The sequence below is a fragment of the Lipotes vexillifer genome, unplaced genomic scaffold (assembly GCF_000442215.2).
Source record: "Lipotes vexillifer unplaced genomic scaffold, Lipotes_vexillifer_v1.1 scaffold395, whole genome shotgun sequence".
NCBI lineage: Eukaryota > Metazoa > Chordata > Mammalia > Artiodactyla > Lipotidae > Lipotes > Lipotes vexillifer.
The window spans coordinates 5,074,032-5,093,895 of record NW_006797390.1 but is presented as its reverse complement, the minus strand read 5'-3'; the positions used below and the strand labels follow the sequence as shown (position 1 = coordinate 5,093,895).

Genomic DNA, 19,864 nt, shown 5'->3' with positions numbered 1-19,864 from the left:
TAGGGAAAAGACTAGAACATTTTCTAGCCTGGGCATGAAATACTGAGTCTGTTGACTAAGGCGGGGTGGCCAAGGGGAAAAGATATTGGAATGTGTTGTAACTTAACAGTTAAGAGTTTGCCTTCAAATCCTAGTTCAGTCACTTTTAGCTATTTTCTTATCCTCTCTGAGACTCAGTTTCTTCATCTCTTAAAGTGGAGATGATAGTTTCTACTTTACGAGCCTTTGGAGATGATTAAATGGGATAACATATGTAAAGTATTTAGCATGGTGCCGGGCACATAGAAAGCGTTCGATACTATTAGCTGTTGTGATTAGCCTTATTATTAATGATAATCAGAGAGTCTGGAGCACTAGAATGAAATTCGACAGGCACTGATGTAAAAGCCCTGATTTAACATCATCATCAATTGACTAAGAACACGGTGGAGGGAATCTAGCAGAAGTCACATGACAGCGGTGTGAGGGACGTGGCTGTGACCACGTCTACATGTGCATTAACTGTGTGTTGGAGCTGCATTCCTAAGCCACGTGGGCAGGAATGGGATGTCCTGAGGGAGAGGGGGGGTAATGCTTTGTTTGTGAATCTATCTCTGAGCATCTTGGTGCTGTGTTAGCTTAGGTTCACATTGTAAGAGACATGGACAGTCTAACAGCAGTTGCTCACTTAAAGCTAATAACCCCTTGAGGAATGCTATGGACTGTCTCCAGGAAAACATATGTAGGCACCTATGTGAACAGTTGTGCTAATGTTTTGTTGAAGTTTTTTTTTTTTTTTTTTGTCTAAGTTCATTAGAGATAACGGTCTGCAGTTTTTTTTTGTTTTTGTTTTGATACTGTCTTCGTTTTTAGTATCAGGTTGATACTGGTCTCATAAAGTGTGTTGGGAAGTGTTCCTTCTTTCTGTTGATAAAATTAGTCATGTTGACAAATATTACAGAAGAGACCAATTTCTGGAAGGGATTGTCTTTAATTGGTGTTAGTCCCTCTTTAAATTTTTGCCAGAATTCTTTAGGGAAGCCATATGGACCTGGATTTTTTTTTTCCAGAACCTTTTAAATTATGAGTTGAATTTTTAAAAAATGATATAGAGCTATTCAGATTATTTCGTCTTGATTGAGTTTGGTGGTTTATGGTTTCTGAGGACCTGTTCCACTTCTTCAAACTTATGAGTATAAAGTTATTTGTAGTATTTGATTTATTTACTTATTTTTATTTAGATATGATGGACATATAACATTATATTAATTTCAGGTGCACAGCATAATAACATGATTTATATGTATATTGCAAAATAAGTACCACAGTAAGTCTAGTTAATCTTCATCATCACACACAGTTACAATTTTTTTTTCTTGTGATGAGAACTCTAAAGGGGTTTTTCAATTTAATAAATTCCCTTAAACATTACAGACTGTATTTATAAATTTAATACATTAAATTTTCTTTTTTAAGAACTTCAGTTATCTTGACTTTAAACTGAATGATTTCTTAAGTTCTGTTAAATGTTTCAAAAGTGTTTGCGATCCAGTAAAATTTCAACATACAATCACAGACTTATTTAATTGCACATTTAAAAATTGGTATCAAAAGGTTAATCTGTAAGACAGTTTTTCTTAAACATAGTAAGTACTTAAAAATAGTAAATGTACACAGAATCTTTAGCAATTATTATGTGCTTGATTCCTTTCACATCTCAACTTTATCCTAAATCTCCAGATAGTACTTACGCTGAAGAAACAATGATGACATCCCAAACGTTTTGAAGGTTGTCTTTCCAAGAGAATTTTGGAAGATCACTTACTTTCTTAGCGGGTTGAAGTCGCTGATAGAATAGAGATCTTGGCTGGTGTGAGATCTGGAGCTGCGGGACATGCAGGGGGATTCAGCCCACCACTCTGATGTCCAGGCTGGGTCCCTCTGTATTATCACTATGTCAAGAATTCCAAAAGTTAAAGAGGGAGACACTCATGTCACTCACGGTGCACTACCTGATTTCAAGTCAGGTTTAAGTCCCTTCATTCCATCTAATCTCTTCACACCCATCTTATCCCTTAGGACCACAGCTCTTTCAGATGTGAAAATGTTGTTTGCTGGAATCTTGGGTCCCTTTTGTGCTCTGCTTTCTTTGTAGACACAAATCGCACATTCATTCTACTAAAAAGTTACCAAAGATGTTTCCCAGAACTGAGAGGGAGGGAAGGCTCGATAATTCCTTTGTTGTCTTCCAATTCCATGATTAATGTTTTGAGTCAACCAGAAGAGGTTCTGACCTCTGAAAACCACAGGAGAGATGGTGCCAGTGACTGAGAAGGGACTTGTTTGGAGAGAGAAGGCCAGTTTGAGGTATCTGGACTTTCACATGAGGAGCACGGAGGGGAGAGGAGAGGCAAAGCTGATATAATGGAGAATTTGAGTGACAGTCATTGTTCAGAGGTCTTCTGGATAGAGTGACAGCAGAGGATCTCTGGGAGAGGTCGTGAGAAGGAGAAAGCCACTCGTAGTTGGGTTTGAGAAGTGACCAGGAAGAGATCCCTGAGGGAGGGCCCTCACGCGTGCTGGAGGGCACAGCTCCAGAAAGGTCTGACACTAACCAGAACCCCCAAATTGATTAGGCCTCCTTTTAAGGCGCTAATTCTCTCTCTCTCTCTCTTTTTTTAAAATACATTTATTTATTTATTTATTTTGGCTGTGTTGGGTCTTCGTTTCTGCGCGAGGGCTCTCTCTAGTTGCGGCGAGCGGGGGCCACTCTTCATCGCGGTGCGCGGGCCTCTCACCGTCGCGGCCTCTCTTGCTGCGGAGCACAGCCTCCAGACGCGCAGGCTCAGTAGCTGTGGCTTACGGGCCCAGTTGCTCCGCGGCACGTGGGGTCTTCCCAGACCAGGGCTCGAACCCGTGTCCCCTGCATTGGCAGGCAGATTCTCAACCACTGTGCCACCAGGGAAGCCTGCTAATTCTAAGATAATATTATAATTTAAGGAATAATATAGAATGTAGATCAAGATTAATATAGAAAATATGTTAATAGTTATAGCAAAATATTAGGAAAGATTAAATGTCCAATAGTAGGGGAGATTTTTGTTCATCCCTTGAACTGAATATTATATAGTCATTCAAATTATATTCTCAAAAAGTGTGTTTTCTAAAAAGTGAATGACACTGGAAAATGCACATGATATAATGTTAAATTTCAAAACCAGGGTATAAAAGCCATATAGACAGTGTTGTCTTAAGCTAAAAAAATGAGCACATATTCTTTTTGTACAAGTGAAAAAGAATCAAAAAATCTTTTAAAAAGTGGCAGGCCATACCTCTTAAATAAAAACCAAACCAAAAATGTATAAGATCCAGATGAACACATGTAAGAGAAACCAGAGGGGAAGAGTCTGAAGACATGTAAGGAATATTGACAAAGTACATGTCACATGGAAGTGGAGAGAAAATAGAAAAGAAAAAAAAAAAGACCATTGATTTTATCTGCAAGGTCACAATAAATTGTAATTGCCAATATTTACTGAGTACGTATTATGTACCAGACATTGGGTTAAACATTACCTAATTTAGTCCTTACTCAAATCTTATGAGAAGTGTTACCATTAGCTCTACTTTACCTATGACGTAACTAAAACACAGAGAAGTCGAATAATATTCCAAGGTCACATAGCATAGTAAATATCCAGGGTTCAAACACAGAATCTTATCCACTGTTTTTGCCTCACTGCTCGGGAAGTTTGATTCTGAAAGGGAGAAAAACACTGAATGCTGGTTGAAAAAGATGATAGAGTTAAGGAACATTTTTTCACCTCGAATATTTGGACATTTGGATATATTTAAAGTCATAGAAAAGGAATCTGCCAAGAGGGAGAAATAAGAGAAGGATGTTAGACAGGAAGGGTGTTTGTTTCTCTGGCATCGAGGATGGCTGGGCTCCAAGCACAGGGGGCCGATAGTAGAGACAGAGGCAGGGCAGCTCCTTTGAGGCCACCCCTGAGCAGTACCCCGAGATTGCTCATGGCATTTGGGAGGGGCCAGATTGGCTGGGAGCACGGTCTTCTTGACAAAGGGAAAAATAAAGGCATTTAGTGAAAGTGAGGGACAAGGGCTGGGGCAGAAGGAAAAAGCATGCTAAGGAGGCTTGGAAGAGCAACCCTATGGAGTAAGCCAAGTTCTGAGGCCAGACTGCTTGAGGCACTTTTTAGGGGCCAGGCCTGCTCAGTTGGTGGACCCTCTCCAGGAGCGATCTGTGGTCTGGGAATGGGGCCCAGAGAAAGGAGCGGTGCGAGTGATGTGGGCAATTCAAGAATAGGAGGGCATAATTCCAAAAGAGTCATGTACCACAATGTTCATTACAATAGCCAGGACATGGAAACAACCTAAATGTCCATCGACAGATGAATGGATAAAGAAGATGTGGCACAAATATACAATGGAATATTACTCAGTCATAAAAAGAAACGAAACTGAGTTATTTGTAGTGAGGTGGATGGACCTAGAGTCTGTCATACAGAGTGAAGTAAGTCAGAAAGAGAAAAACAAATACCGTAGGCCAACACATATATATGGAATCTAAAAAAAAAAAACAGGTTCTGAAGAACCTAGGGGCAGGACAGGAATAAAGATGCAGATGTAGAGAATGGAGTTGAGGACACGGGGAGGGGGAAGGGGAAGCTGGGACGAAGTGAGAGAGTGGCATGGACTTATATACACTACCAAATGTAAAATCGATAGCTAGCGGGAAGCAGCCGCATAGCACAGGGAGATCAGCTCGGTGCTTTGTGCCCACCTAGAGGGGTGGCATAGGGAGGGTGGGAGGGAGACGCAAGAGGGAGCAGATATGGGGATAAATGTATATATATAGCTGATTCACTTTGTTATAAAGCAGAAACTAACACACCATTGTAAAGCAATTATACTCCAATAAAGATGTTTAAAAAAGTACAATAGAATAGGAGGACAGCCCTGAATGACCGATACTGGATGGATGCACCCAGGGAGGTGGGAGGTGGTGGCCAGAGGGAGTCCAGGGTGGCCAGGGACGGGGGCAGGTGAGATTGGGGGAGTAGGGTTGGTGGGGGCCGTTGGCGATTGGAAGAGATGAGAGGAAGGGAGGCGGGGTCAGAGAGGGAGCAGAGATTTGGATGTAGAGCTGCAGCCTTGCTTGGTGTTAAGCAAGCATGAGGTGGGGAGAGGTCATCGAGGTGGAGCTGTGAGATCCGGGCTTCTCACCAGACGTCCACATGGATGCTGTGAGCTCTGAGGGTAAAGGGGAACACTTCACCCAGACACTAAGGTAGACTCCTGCAAAGGGGTGGAGAGGGGCATGGGGAGGGAAGAGTTAGGAGAATGGAACAGGACAGATGGCATGACTGTCAGTGTCAAGGTGAGCAGATAAGGAGCAAAGAGGCCGGGGGCGTTGGAGGTGGCACAAGGGAGCACAGAGAATGATGCCCTCCCTCCCCCATTCCCCGTTAGGATGGGGAGGGATGGAGATGAACTAATATCTATTGCACATCTTCCATGTCAGGCACAGAGCTCAATAAATATTAACCCCAACATCAACTCTAGACCCATTTTAGAGATGAGGAAATTGAGACTTAGTTTAGGTAATTTGCCCACATCTCTCTCTTCACAGTGGAGCAGAGATCCAACCCAGACTCTTTGGCTTTAACGCCCTTAATGTTTCCAGCAGTAAACCTTGGTGAAGCTCCCACAGCAGGGAAGGCAGGAACTGCCTCCCTCCCCAGAGAAAACAGGTGGAGAAAATGGACTGAGAGTCCTGAACAGAGCTTGCACTCCAGTCCCACCAGTGGAGTCCCTTGCTGAGGAGGCGGTGGGGTGGGGGAGAGTTCTGTTGTATTTCACGGGCTCAGGGATGAAGACGCAGAAGGAAGGTGAAGTGCAGAAGGGCCACGGCTCTTCAAGCTGCACCCTGTCTTGCCAGCCATGCTGACCTGATGCCTCCAGCTCAGGAGATACGGGTGAGAACATAGGAACCCAGCACAGCATTTTTACTCCCGGGTCTGGGGTTAATTTGCGGTGGGACTAGGAGAGAAAGTATCGGGTGATCTAACTCAGCACTCGGCTTCGTTTCTCCACTGGATGACTCGCAGAGGATTGAGGGAGCCCTTGGGCTTTTCTCTGAGCACAGCAGGGAGATGATGCTCTACCAGGGCGCTTCAATACCTTCACTTCTCCTTCCATCCAGGGAAGAGCCGTCCTAAACAGAACCACCAGATGATGTCTGGAGACAAAGAGGTACACTTCAGGTGGCTACATGTTTGCTCTGCAGACCTGCACCACACACGTGTGGACGCTCCAGTACACAGTCAGAAACTGGGGGTCAAACCAACGCCCAGTGGTCGTCAGAGAGCCTGGGTTCTTGCCACAGGAATGGGCTCTGCCCCCAGTGCTGCTCGAAGTGAAGGAGAGGGAGAGAGAGAGGGGGTGTGTGTGTGTGTGTGTGTGTGTGTGTGTGTGTGTGTGTGTGTGTTTACTATGACTTCAGCCAGGACTGTCCTGAAAGGTGCAGCAAATCGACCCGTAATCTTTTAAAAAATCCCTCCATCCATCCCCTCACAGCAGCTTTCTTTGGATTACCCCATCTCTCCCATAACAGAGACTCCAGGGGCTGAGGATAGGAGAGAACACACCTAACGAACCAATCCCACTCTGCCTAGTACATGAGAATGGTGGAAAAATCCAAGTCCTTCTCAGTCTTTCTCTAAGGAGCTTATAACATTTAATAGGCTTGATTGCCTGTTTCCTTCTACCATCCCTGAAAATTATGGAGAAAATGAGGCTTGAAACAGAGAGGCATCACTTGTTGGGAAACAAAGAAGGGATTGTAGGTAAATACTAAAGACCAGGGGTCCTTACTGCTGCCCACTGGATAAATCCTTTCCTGTAAGTGGTGAGTTAGGTGGATCTGTCTAGGGGTGCCAGCTTTGGCAAGGTCTTAGGGGCTGGTGGGAGTGAGCATCACGGTGGGAGAGGAAGTAGGATGACCCTGTGTGTGCTGTGTTGTTGGGTTCACCTTTCAAGTATGTCCTTTCTCCAGAGGGTCACCTTTTGCTCTTAGTTTCACGTGAGGGTTACTTGGGTATGATTCTGGGAATTACCAGGCTTCCTTTAAGCATTAGGCAGACAAGACACTGATAATTGAGTGCAGAATTAAATCAGCTAAGAGTTTTTCAAATAAGAAATGTACAAGTCATAAATATCCAGCTTGATAAAATTTTCGCAGTGACCATGCCCATATCAAGGACTAAAGCGTTACTACAATTTAAGATTTTATGGTGCAAAAATTAAGGAAGAGGATAAATGTTAAGCAAACGTAGAACTTCTAGCTTCTGCCCAGCATGTTGAAGGGAAAATGCAGTCCATAGCCAAGGTTTAATAAAAGCATGTGCCCAACAGAAAAATGGGCAAAAGACACAATATTCTTAAGCAAAAGAAAAAATGTTTAGCCTCACTCATAGAGTAATGCAAATTTAAACTGTACTGAGATCATTTCTCAGTTAACTTGGTGAAAATTAAAAAATATGATGGCACATTCTAGTTGGCAGGGCTGTGGAAAACAGGCAATCTCATACTTTGATGGTAGGGATGCAAACTGGTACAGTCCTTTTGGGAGGGATATTTGGCAATATCTAAAAATACTATATGTGCATTTTCTATTTGTGCCAGTAATTCCACCTCTAGGTATTTACAGCTCCAAAAACAAGAAAATACTTACGCACAAAATAATTCTTTGCAGTATTGATTGTAATTGTAAAATGTTGGAAACAAACCGTAGGCTCAAACATCAGAGGGTGGTCCACCCAATGGGGTGCAGCTATAAAAAAGAATGAGGACCATTTTTTGAATGGATATGGAGTGATTTCCAGTGTGAAAGAAGAAAAACAGTCTAGAGTATGGGTGTTTTAGGTAAGAAATGAGGGGGAAAGATACATGTATCTGTTCATTTCTGGTTAATCTGCATATGATAAACCAGAAACTAATGAGGTTGGTTACAAATGGGTGGTGGTGGCTGGAAATAGGGTGGAAAGGATTGGCTATAGGAACAGGATCGAAGGGGTGTGGCAGGGGAGTGACACTTTTCAAACTACAATTATAATTGTAGCCTTTTAGAACCACGTTATATTTCATATGCTCAAAACACACATACGGTAAAACCAATAAGGTTAGAGGAAACCCCAAATGGAGTACAAATAAAAACAAGTGAACTTAACTATATTTTGATATTTTAACTGAATGCACATATACCCTCTGAGAACACTTAGCATCTAGCATCCAGATCTTGGTTTCTTAATATTTTCCAGTAAAAGGAATTAGGGCTCCCTGGAGAAATAGCCGATTTTAGGGCTTGGGGACTGGGACATTTTCCCGTGTTGGGAAATAAGGAACTTCTCAAAGAATGATGGGAACAAGTCACAGACTACAGCAGCCAGGTTCCAGGGGCTCCCACTGGCCAAATCTAAGACAACTTGAGCATTAAACTAAACAGTGATTTTATTATATAGACTATGAGCCACAGAATAAAATAAGAATCCATGAGTCCATACCGATGAGTGATTGGATAAATGGATGGATAGATAGGTGGACGAATAAATGGGGGAAAAGGTAAAGCTCTTTCTGATAGTAGAAAGCCAACTAATAAATGTAGGAGAAATTATGGAATTAGACATTTATTTGGCAACCCCCGTAATTAAAATTGTTTCAGGCAAGAATTATCAATGGATGTTAAAACTAGTGGGTGATGAGAAACAGGATACATACAGAGTATCAAAGTAACTCCCCAAAAGATATTCATTAACTACAAAGGGAAAATAATAATTTCGTGGTGGAGAAACCGGGCAGACACCATCTTAACAAGATGATCAGTATTAACATCATCAGTTACAGCAAAAGTCGATATCATGTGCCTCCTGATATGATGCTCCCAGAAGAATACATCATTTCTGTGGTATTCCTGCCCACAATACAGAACCTGAATCTATAATCTTGAGGAAATATCAGTTAAACCCAAACCGAGGGACATTCTTCAAAATAAATGGTCTTTTTGCTTAATAAACGTCAGTCATAAAAAAAGACAGACTGAGGAACTGCCCCAGAGGAAAGGAAAGGAGATTAAAGAGACAGGACAGGTGTCCCGATTTACCTCTCGTGTTTGCACTGCTGCTTCTCTTGAATTCTGGCACTTTTTTCAAGAGAGATGCTCCTGAAGCTGTGGTCATGGATCCTGGGCCTGGTGGTCCCTTTTCTCCAGGCCCCAAGCATCATCCACACCAGCCTCAAACATCCCAGTGCTCTTTAGAACAAGCACCTTCCTCATTTGTGCAAAACCTAAGAGCTAAAGGGCTGAGGGCTGGGTCATAACAAATTGAGATTCTAGGAGTTCTAAATTTAATCTCTTATAGAGTCTTTTTATTTTCCTTGTAATCCATTTTTACAGTAGGAAATGTGCTTTTAGCTAATTTCCTAATTTTAAGGAAACTTGCGAAGTCCTTTTATAGAGATTAAATGAAATAGAGTTAGGCCAGTAATGTCCTGGTGAAAATTATCAGTAGGATTGGTGAATAAATCAACTTCTCATGACTTTAAGTTGTTATAATTTTAAAAACACAGTTTGTTTGTTTTTTTTTTTCCTGCAAACATTTTGATAAGTGTAGTTTCAAGGAACAAACCTGTCTCAAGATTTCAAGTCTACTGTCCATGGGACTATAAAAATCAAATCTCGGGCTTCCCTGGTGGCGCGGTGGTTGGGAGTCCGCCTGCCGATGCGGGGGACGCGGGTTCGTGCCCCGGTCTGGGGGGATCCCATGTGCCGTGGAGCGGCTGGGCCCGTGAGCCATGGCCGCTGGGCCTGCGCGTCCGGAGCCTGTGCTCCGCAGCGGGGGAGGCCACAGCAGTGAGAGGCCCGCGTACTGCAAAAAAAAAAAAAAAAAAAAAAAATCAAATCTCTCAATATTACCAGAAAGGTGTTTGGCCTTCTTAACAAAAAGCCCTAGGCAGAAACTCAACTTTATGACAAGATAAGAAATAGGTGTAGTTTTCACTTTAATTGATGTTAAGAGGTTGTGTCAATATTCCCAACATTTTCCTTCTTTCTCTGACAAGTCATTACCGTAAGGGCAGGACTTGTCTTTTCCAAGTACCTTGTCAAAGTTCTTCATTCTTTAAAGGTTCTTCATTAACTCCTAAATGAGGCTGGTGGTTTCTGTTTCCAATATAGTTTCTAGCCAAGGCTAAATTGCAGAAGACGGGCTTATGTTTTCCTGTTTCCGCAGGTGCTTTGTCCTGAGGCTGGCTGTGACCCCCAAGTCCCAGCTTCTCCCCCCAGTAAGTGACATAGAGATGTTACTGATTTGAAGGAATCCATTGAAGTGCAACGGAACATGAGTGCAGGAACCACTGACACATAGAGTCCAAGGTTAAGGGTGATAGTTTCTGAGACCAGGACAGGAACACTCAGGAGAAAAGCAGTGATGATCTAAGCAGTTTGTCATCCATAAGCTATAGCCATGTTGTAAGTGTCTGTGACCTGCCTGTCTCTAATGGTGAGTAATTGTTGCAAATAAAATAATAATTAATGAATTTTACTAATTTCTGATACATTTTTATGCACTGTGTACTTTATACAAATCTTGGAATGGTGTTCCAAGAAATAATAAATTTGGGGAGCAAAATATGTCTTAAGCAATTTCAATATATGATTCTGACTAGTGCTGTTAACCTCTCACTAGGAGATCTGAATGTTACATTATTTAAATAATGCGCAGCAATGTTTGCTAGTGTTTGAGTATTTGCTGAGACTATTGTTTTCATAAATACGACTAAGCTTAATATTTCTTCTTTATTATACAGCTTTTTAGATATCCGTGAGTAAAGAGTATAATTAATTTTAGAAACACTTAAAGAATAACTTATGATTTGGGGAATTCCTGAAACTTCTCAAGAGTTCTAATTTTTGTTCCTGAAACCCAAAGATGGTATCTGCTGGTAAACTACTGGGAATACTACCTTAACATTGCTGGAACCTACAGGGTGGTCTCCCCCAATGTATTGCCCTGGGTTTTCCATTAAGCAATCAAACAAGTTTCTTTCAGGATTTCCTTATAAAAACTTTGTCTTTTTTTTTCTTTTTTGCCAAAATTTTTAAAGCCACCTCATTGAGGTATGAATGACATGTACACAATTAATGCGCACAATTTAACGAGTTTGGCGTAAGTATAACCCGGGAAACTATCACTACCTTCAAGGCTACAGACATCCATTACCTCCCAAGGTTTTCTTTTGCCATTATTATTATTAATATTATTATTATTACCAGCACACTCACCGTAAGATTTTTCCTCTTAGGAAAATTTTAAGTATAAGATACAGAATCGTAAGCTATAGGCACTAGACTGTATAGTAGATCCCCAGAAGTTATTCATCTCGCATAACTAAAACTTTATACCCTTTGACCATTATTTCCCTACTTCCTCCTTCTCCGACCCCTGGCAACTGCCATTCTACTCTCCGCCTCTATGCATCTGACTATTTTTAGATTCCATATGTAAATGAGATCATGTGTCCTTCTGTGTCTGGCTTATCTCACTTAGCATAATGTCCTCCGGGTCTATCCATGTTGTCACGCATTTGCCAAGCTTTTAAAATTGCCTTTGGCAAACGAGTTTCCCAGTGGTCTTTTCTTCTCAAGTCTGTGTGTACCTGGGCTGTGGTTGGCCGGGAGAGCTGTGGCTGCGTGGACAGCCGCTTGGACACAGTGTCTGGAGGCTCCTGCCGGGGCACGGGGCTTCTCACGGTTATAAGTATCTTGAACAATTTGTCCCCAGTGACTTTTTAATCAAGAGCTTCTCTCAAGGGCAGGTGTGTTCGGCTGAAGGTGGAGTAAAGTGTATTTCCCCACTTTCCTCTGATCCGTGCAGGAAAGGGCAAAATCTGGGACCGTGGGTTACGACGACGGTGGCCAGAAGAGGAATCTGTAAGTAGCACAAAGCTCCAGCGTCATAATCTGGGGAACCCCTTTCTTCCAAAAGTCCCACCCCAAACCCCATCATGGAACCCCTTCACCACCTGCTGGAGTCTTTCTGCACAGATTTGTAGAGGGTGCAGCAGAGGCGCCACAGATTCTGTGAAGAGGCTCTAGGACAGATCCTCTGCTTCCTAAGCCATGGGTCCTGCCACTCTCATGAGGGCTTCCCTTCGCCAGTTGCAGCCAGACGCTGGGTCCCGGGAGGGCTACTGCTCTGGGGACTGGCTACCTGCCGAGCCTTGTTTTGCTGCACTGGGCTAGAACACTGCACTCGTGGAGTTGCCCATCATGGCTTAGGGAACAGGGAAGATAGACTGAAGGGGCAGAAAGGAATTGACTCGGGGGCAAAAGGCATGGCCACTGCACAGCCAATTTGGGTGATGGAGGACCCTGCGGGACGGATGTGGCTGTGTGGGTACGAGCAGTGTTAACAGGACAGCAGATCTTGCAGGATGATGGAAGTGGCGGGGTGGGCAGGGGGGTAATCTTGCCTGCAGTAGTTGCTGCAGGAGGCCCCATGGTGCTGGGTAGCCCTCAGGGAGCTCTGGACTGGGGGTGGGCCAAGCAGGAATGTGTGAAAGAGCCAGCAGAAGGGGCCTCTACGTGTGGCTGCCTCTGCCCTTAGTCCCTTCCCTGCAGGAGGACTCTGGCTTTCTCAATGTGCCTGAGGTTTTCCAATCTCCATCCTCAGATGTTAGGACCTTTGCATCTGGGATGAACTCAGCTCCAGGGGAGCAGGCACTGGCTCTATTGATCAATGGCAACCCTGCTCTTGTGCATCTTTCTGTTCAATCTAGAGGGAACAATAGGGGGTCTTTACTCATGAACACTTTGCCCAACAGACCTTTAATCACGGACAGGCTGTTTTCCATAGAGGACTCTTCTTTGGATCCTACCACAGCCCTTAGGAGGCTGAGAAGAACTCTCCAAAGGGAATAATGTCCCCACCTATGAGACTCACCTTTCTCCCTTGAACACTCTGGGATCAGGGAAGATTTCTTAAGACTGTAATAAGAGACACCCCTAAAAAGTGAAGGCATCTCTTTTACCTCACCCCTACCAGTGTGAGCTCCCTGTAGTCAAGTTTTCTTAGAGAGAGAGAGAGGGAGGTTTCAGCTGTCCTGGGCTATATCCAGAGCCATGGCAGAAGCAGGTCCACTGATACTGATCAGAACGACTCTCCAAGTGAGAATCAATGGCCAACACAGCAGCTCCCTGGCCATCTTGAGTGTTTCTAAACATCCTGCTTATGTACAGAGAGGATTGAAAAAATAAAGGCAGTCCAGGACCGGTTCCACTTGGAACAGCCAAGGCCCCTGAGGGAGCGGTGGTGCTGGCTGTGGCTGGGTTGGGCCTCTTTGGGCAAATAGACCAGCTGGCCGGTCACTAACAGAGTGCAATGTGGTAGAATAAACAGGCAACTGTTCTGAAATCCAGCTTGCCCTGGCCCTAGGCTGGAGTGGTCTGGCAAACCCAGCAGTGGAGAGACTTCGTCTCAGACATGCTTTGAATAAGTGGACCCAGTTGAGTTCCTTGCCAGGACTCTTGTCTGTCTCCAGTCCATCCTTAGATCCTTCTGGCTCCAGAGGATATCAAAGGTTCCTGCTTTTCTTGGCCAGAGGCCTCAGAGAGAGAGAGATTTGTAAGAGTCTTTTCATTATGGGCTCTTGGTTACTGGAATTTGAAAATCTGGCTGTGAACACTTATACTAGGCCAGCTGTTGGCACCAGTGTTATAACAAGGATCAACTTCTACTGTCAATCCCTTTGAGTCAAATATGGAAAAACTCGATTTGGCAGTGCTTTCCCCTGAAATAGCAGCAAGAAGAGAGACAAATAACCCAAGTTTAATAAGAGAAAACTTTAGACTGAATCAGGCATTCTCTTGTACTCGTGTTCTAATAAGTAATACCTTGAACTTTGTCATCACTGCTGATATTTGTGATTATAAATGACCTCTAGACAGGGGATGCAAGTCAGCTCTGAAGCCACAGCTGGAATAAAAGAAACCAGTGTATTAAAAGTCTTTGCATGACTGGCTCAAGATGGCGATGCCAGAAGATGCTGAACTCCCCTCCTCCCATGAATACACCGAGTCTACAAGTACACATGGAACCATTTCTTCTTAAAAATCCTAAAGGCTGGCTGAGTGATAACGTCACATTGGGCAAACAAGAAAACCACATCGAGGCAGGTAGGAGAGGCTGGGACCCAATCTCACACAAACCCCACCCCTGGTGTGCATCTCACAGCCGGGAGGGAACTCGGAACCCAGAGTTTCTCCCTGAGGAATGAGGGGTTTTGACCCCACATCAGGCATCCTGACATGTGGGACACATGAACCCCCCAAAACCTCTGGCTTTGAAAACCCACGGGTCTTGGGTCCTGACACCCATAAGACTAGCAATCTGTGAGATGGCTCTTAAAGGACTCCTGCACTTAGACTTGCCCATCCCATGGCCCAGCTCAGAGCAGCCCATTGCCTCCAGACTTAAAGGAAGAACACTCCCCTGCTTATATTAAAGCATTGGCTGGAGGGACCAGCATCTAATTTAGCATTGCATCTAGGAGTCTGCTGGAACGCTCTCCAAGATGCAGATGGGTGGGTGTGGTCTTCCTCTCTCCCTTTGCTGTGCTTCCCGAACATCAGTGTCTCCAGGATGGATGCTTTTGCACATGTCCATGCCCCAATTTTTGAGGCTGCTGCCTGGGGCACACCTCTTGATCACCTAGCCCTGGAGGCCAAGGGACTGTAATAATCGGTGTCACCAGAAAGGAGCTCACAACCCAGGCCGGCACCCTGATTTTTGCGACTGATGCCAGGGCACTCCTCCACATCACCTGGCTCTGGCGGCCAGTGGGGTTTACACTCTTGGATCCCCCAGGACGGTGACCGACAGAGAAATAGTTCTTAAACAGCTGCCACCTCCAGAGCACAGCAAGAGGCAACAGGTCCCTTGGAGCTTGGAGGCCTATTAGCTGATTATTATAGCTGCAGCCAGAGGAGCAGCCTTCTGATTAAACACACAGCCAAGGGCTGACTGTGGACCTTTCCTGAGACCTCGGAGGGTGACGTTATCTTTGCGCTCATCCTCTGCTGTGACCCAGAGGCCAGTGTCTCCTGGAGGGGGGCTTTGCATGTATCCAGTGCCCTGGTTTCTGTGCCTGGAATATCGGATTTTGCAGTTGCCACCCAGGGTGCGCCCCTAGACCGCCTGGCTCTCGTGGCCAGGGGGCTTGTGTTCCTGAGTCCCATGGGACTGTGGTGGTTGAAGAGATGATTCTTGGCAGGTTACCACCCCCAGGGTACTCAGGCTGTGGACTGAGGCACACACCCCAGTCTTTCTATGAAAAAGAACTATTTGCTTGTCCTTTGGCCTGAAAGGCAGTTTTCAGGTTTGACACACATTTAGAGGCCTATGGAACCTCTCTCAAGGAATGTAGGCTGTGGGTGCCGTCCTGGCTTTCTTCCTCTGCTTTGCTGCCGCTCACAGGTATCACCCAGAAGAGAGTTTATACACTCATCTTGAGCCCTGATATCTGTGACTGCCTCACAGGGGGCACCTCCAGATCACCTGGACCTGTTGGACAGTGAGGCTTATGCTTGTGGTCCCAGAAGACTGTACGTATTTGCATATGTTTAAAAGCTGATGCCTGAGAGTCTGGCTTCCAGTTAGCCTGGATCAAGATGGTGACTGAGAGTCACCACCTTGTCAGTGTGTCAGTGTCAGTGTCAGTGTCCCTTTGGGACACTCACAGGTCTTGGCACACCCTCAACTACTGGGAGCTATTAGAAATATGATAGGCTGCTTGGACAAGCACAGAGGCTTAAAAGACAACCAGGAGTTGAGGCAGGGCTGAAGGAAAATGTTCATCTCTTACATGAGACCACTCCTTCAAGACTTTAAGGGGTGGTGGTTTCATCTACTGTATAGAAACCAACACAGAGGAAGCAAAACGAAGAAACAGAGGAATGTGTTCCAAATGAAAGGACAAGATAAAACCTCAGGGGGAAAAGAAACCCTAATGAAATGGAGATAAGTAATTTATCTGATAAAGAGTTCAAAGTCATGGTCATGAATATTCTCCCTGAACTGGGGAGAAGAATGGATGAACACAGTGAGAACTTCAACAAAGAGATGGAAGATATGCAAAAGTACCAAACAGAAGTCACAGAGTTGAAGAACTCAATAACTAAACTGAATAAATTCTCTATAGGGGTGCAAAATCAGACTAGATGAAGCAGAAGAAAGGATCGGTGGACCTGAAGACAGGACAGTGGAACTCACCCAATCAGAGCAGCAAAAAGAAAAAAAGAATGAAAAAAAAAAGAGAAAATAGCCTAAGGGACTTATGGGACAACATCAGATGGAAACCAAAAGAAAGCTGGAATAGCTATACTTACATCAGACAAAATAGACTTTAAAACGAAGACTGTAATAAGAGACAAAGAAAGGGCATTATATAATAACAAAAGGGTCAATCCAACAAGAAGATATAATATTTGTAAATATTTATGCACCCAACATAGAGGCACCTAAATATAAAAAACAAATATCAGATCTAAAGGGAGAAATAGACAGCAATACAATAATAGTAGGGGATTTTAACACCCAACTTACATCAACTGATAGATCACCAAAACAGAAAATTGATCAGGAAACATCAGCCTTAAAGGACGCATCAGACCAGGTGGACTTAACAGATATTTACAGAATATTCCATCCAAAAACAACAGAATACATATTCTTCTCATGTGACAGAACATTTTCTGAGATAGATCATATATTAGGTCACAAAGCAAGTCTTAATCAACTGAAGAGGATTAAAATTATATCAAACATCTTTTCTGTCAACAGTATGAAACTAGAAATTAATCACACAAAGTCAACTGGAAAATTCACAAACGTGTGGAGATTAAACAACATGCTACTGAACAAGCAATGGTTCAAAGGAGAAATCAAAAGAGAAATAAAAAAGTACCTTGAGACAAATGAAAGTGGAAATATAACATACCAAAATTTACGGGATGCAGCAAAAACAGTTCTAGGAAGGAAGCTCATAGTGATAAATATCTACCTCAAGAAATAAGAGATGTCTCAAACAACCTAACTTTACACCTCAAGGAACTAGAAAAAGAAGAACAAACAAAGCTCCAAATTAGTAGAAGGCAGGAAATAACAAAGATTAGGGCAGAAATAAATGAACTAGAGACTGAAAAGATAATAGAAAAGATCAAAGAAACTAAGAGCTGCTTCTTTGAAAAGATCAAAATTGACAAACCTTCAGCTAGCCTCACCAAGAAAAAAAAGAGAGAAGACTCAAATAAATAAAATCAGAGATGAAAAAGGAGATTTTTGTTTTGTTTTGTTTTGTTTTGCGGTACGCGGGCCTCTCACTGCTGTGGCCTCTCCCGTTGCGGAGCACAGGCTCCGGACGCGCAGGCTCAGCGGCCACGGCTCACGGGCCCAGCCACTCCGCGGCATGTGGGATCTTCCCGGACCAGGGCATGAACCCGTGTCCCCTGCATCGGCAGGCGGACTCTCAACCGCTGCGCCACCAGGGAAGCCCCCAAAAAGGAGATTTTTTAACTGATACCACAGAAATGCAAAGGTTCGTAAGAGGCTACTATGAAAAATTATATGCTGACAAATTGGACAATCTAGAAGAAATGGATAAATTCCATATATATATATATAATAAGGTGTGTGTGTGTGTGTGTGCATATACATGTGGTGGAATATTATTCAGTCATAAAAAAGAATAAAATCCTGCCATTTGTGACAACATGGATGGACTTCGAGGGCATTATGCTATGGGAAATAAGTCAGAGAAAGGCAAATACTGTGTGATCTCTCTTACATGTAGAATCCATATATATATATATATATATATATATGATATTATATGTATTTATATAATATACATATATAAATACATATGAAACTAGGCTCATAGGTACAAATTGGTGGTTGTCATGAAACTAGGCTCATAGGTACAAATTGGTGGTTGTCAGAGGCAGGGGGTTGGCGGGGGGAGAAATAGATGAACAGTTTTTGTTTTATTTTAGTTAAATACATTGAATAATAACAAAAAGACACATAGCCAGAGAGAGAGAGTGCTTAATTAATTAAGTCTGTGAGTTAGAGAACAGAAAAGCCAAGGTAAATAAGGTCCCTGCAGGGATGGCTCTGGGACAGGGCTCTGCTTACCCTGAGACTGGGTGTTTCTTTTCTCTGCTCTGGAAGGGACCTTGTAATGCAATGCTTTTCTTTGGAAAGCGTGTGTCCTCATGGAGGGGGAGGCACCTGTTTCCTCTGATCTGGATGCACATTCTCCTGTCTCCTGCTAGGCGTCAGAGAAAAAGGACCATTTGAATCCCTTTTGGTTGTGTCTTTTTGAGACTCTGTAGCTGCCAGTTGTGTGGCCTAGATTCACCAGGGTTATGCAAACTTAATGACACTTTTGTGGGATTTTACGGTTTTCGTCCATTTCCCCCACCCTTCCCACCTTCTGTCCTAACTTTTACTTCTCTGACACTTGGTTGAATCAATATAATTGGAGTAGAAAGGGAAGCAGGCCCACGTGGATTGGGGAGGGGGCTAACAGGGTGGGCGGGGGCTGGGGGAGGCTCTCAGGTCTGCCTCAGGCTCAGGAGGACTCTCGAGGAAGGTGGGATTGGAGGAGGCGAGTGAGGAGAGGGGGACTCTTTCTGCTCCAGAGCCTGACATGGTCCCAAGGATGTGATGGCAAATGAACAGAGACGTGGAACTGGGAGCAAAAATGCCAAAAATGAATTTGCCTGGACGGCATGAAAGGGCAAGGAGAGATGGGGGCCCACCCTGGGGGAGAGACGGTGTAGACCTGCGAGGAACACAGCAGCCAACAGAAACGTCCTTTATCCTGACTTCTCCCTCAGGAATGCATAGAGAAACAAATGAATAAATAATACTCAAGTTTTATTTTTCATTGTAAAAATTTCCAAAACACATAAAGGCAAAGCCAAACAAATAAACAAACAAATACAAAAGCCTGCATCAGCTTACCACTTTGAAGTAATAATTATAGATTTCTCCTTATTTCCTTCTCATCTTTTTTCTTTGAATCTATGTGTCTGAATATGTTTATACACTTTATAAAATTAGGACCTTATTTTATATACATTTGTAGCTTGATTTTTTAAATTTAATATTTTACCCAAAAAATCCAGCATTTTTCATTATTTCTGGATATAGAGGAGTTATCTGCTGAAAGACAGAAGTTTCTAGTACAGGCTTTAGAAGATGACTCTGGAACGATGGTGTGGGTGAGTCTCTTTTGGGCACAAGTTTTAGGTGGGACAGAGCACTTCCTCAGCTGACCAGCCCACCGAGAAGGAAGAGGAGGAAGGCAGAGGGGGGTGTGTTAGAAAAGAGTTCTGTTCTCCCAGGTGTGGCGGGAGGGAGCCCACAGGGCTGGGTCTGGTTTGTAATGATGGGGTCAGTGCCTCCCAGCTGAGTACAAAGGGATTCCCCACCTTGGAGGATGCCCCTTAGAGCTGACATTTATTGAGCATCTACTAGGCGCTGGGCATTGGGGGCTGTGCAAATGCCATTCGACATCCTCCAAACAACTTGAACAGATAAGCATCATTATCCACACTTTACAAAGGCAGAAACTAAGGCTCTCAGAGATTAATTTACCAGTTCAAGGTCACACAACCGGTAAGTGACTGGATGAGGACTACAGCTTGCTTTTCCAAGAGGGTAGCAGGATAGAAAAAATAGCCTTTTTTTTTTTTTTTTTTTTTTTTTTGGGGGGACCGGGGCCCCCCCACTGCTTGGCT

General features: G+C 43.7%; 1 protein-coding gene across 1 annotated transcript in view; it reads left to right on the top strand.

The window, feature by feature from the left end:
* Positions 1-19,864, top strand: part of GALNT8 (polypeptide N-acetylgalactosaminyltransferase 8) — a 49,854-nt gene that overhangs the window by 17,462 nt on the left and 12,528 nt on the right. Inside the window, 6 exon segments of the mRNA XM_007472387.1 lie at positions 5,633-5,688; positions 6,206-6,375; positions 10,290-10,341; positions 11,934-11,989; positions 14,085-14,233; positions 19,275-19,345. Coding sequence (XP_007472449.1) covers positions 5,633-5,688; positions 6,206-6,375; positions 10,290-10,341; positions 11,934-11,989; positions 14,085-14,233; positions 19,275-19,345 — 554 coding nt within the window.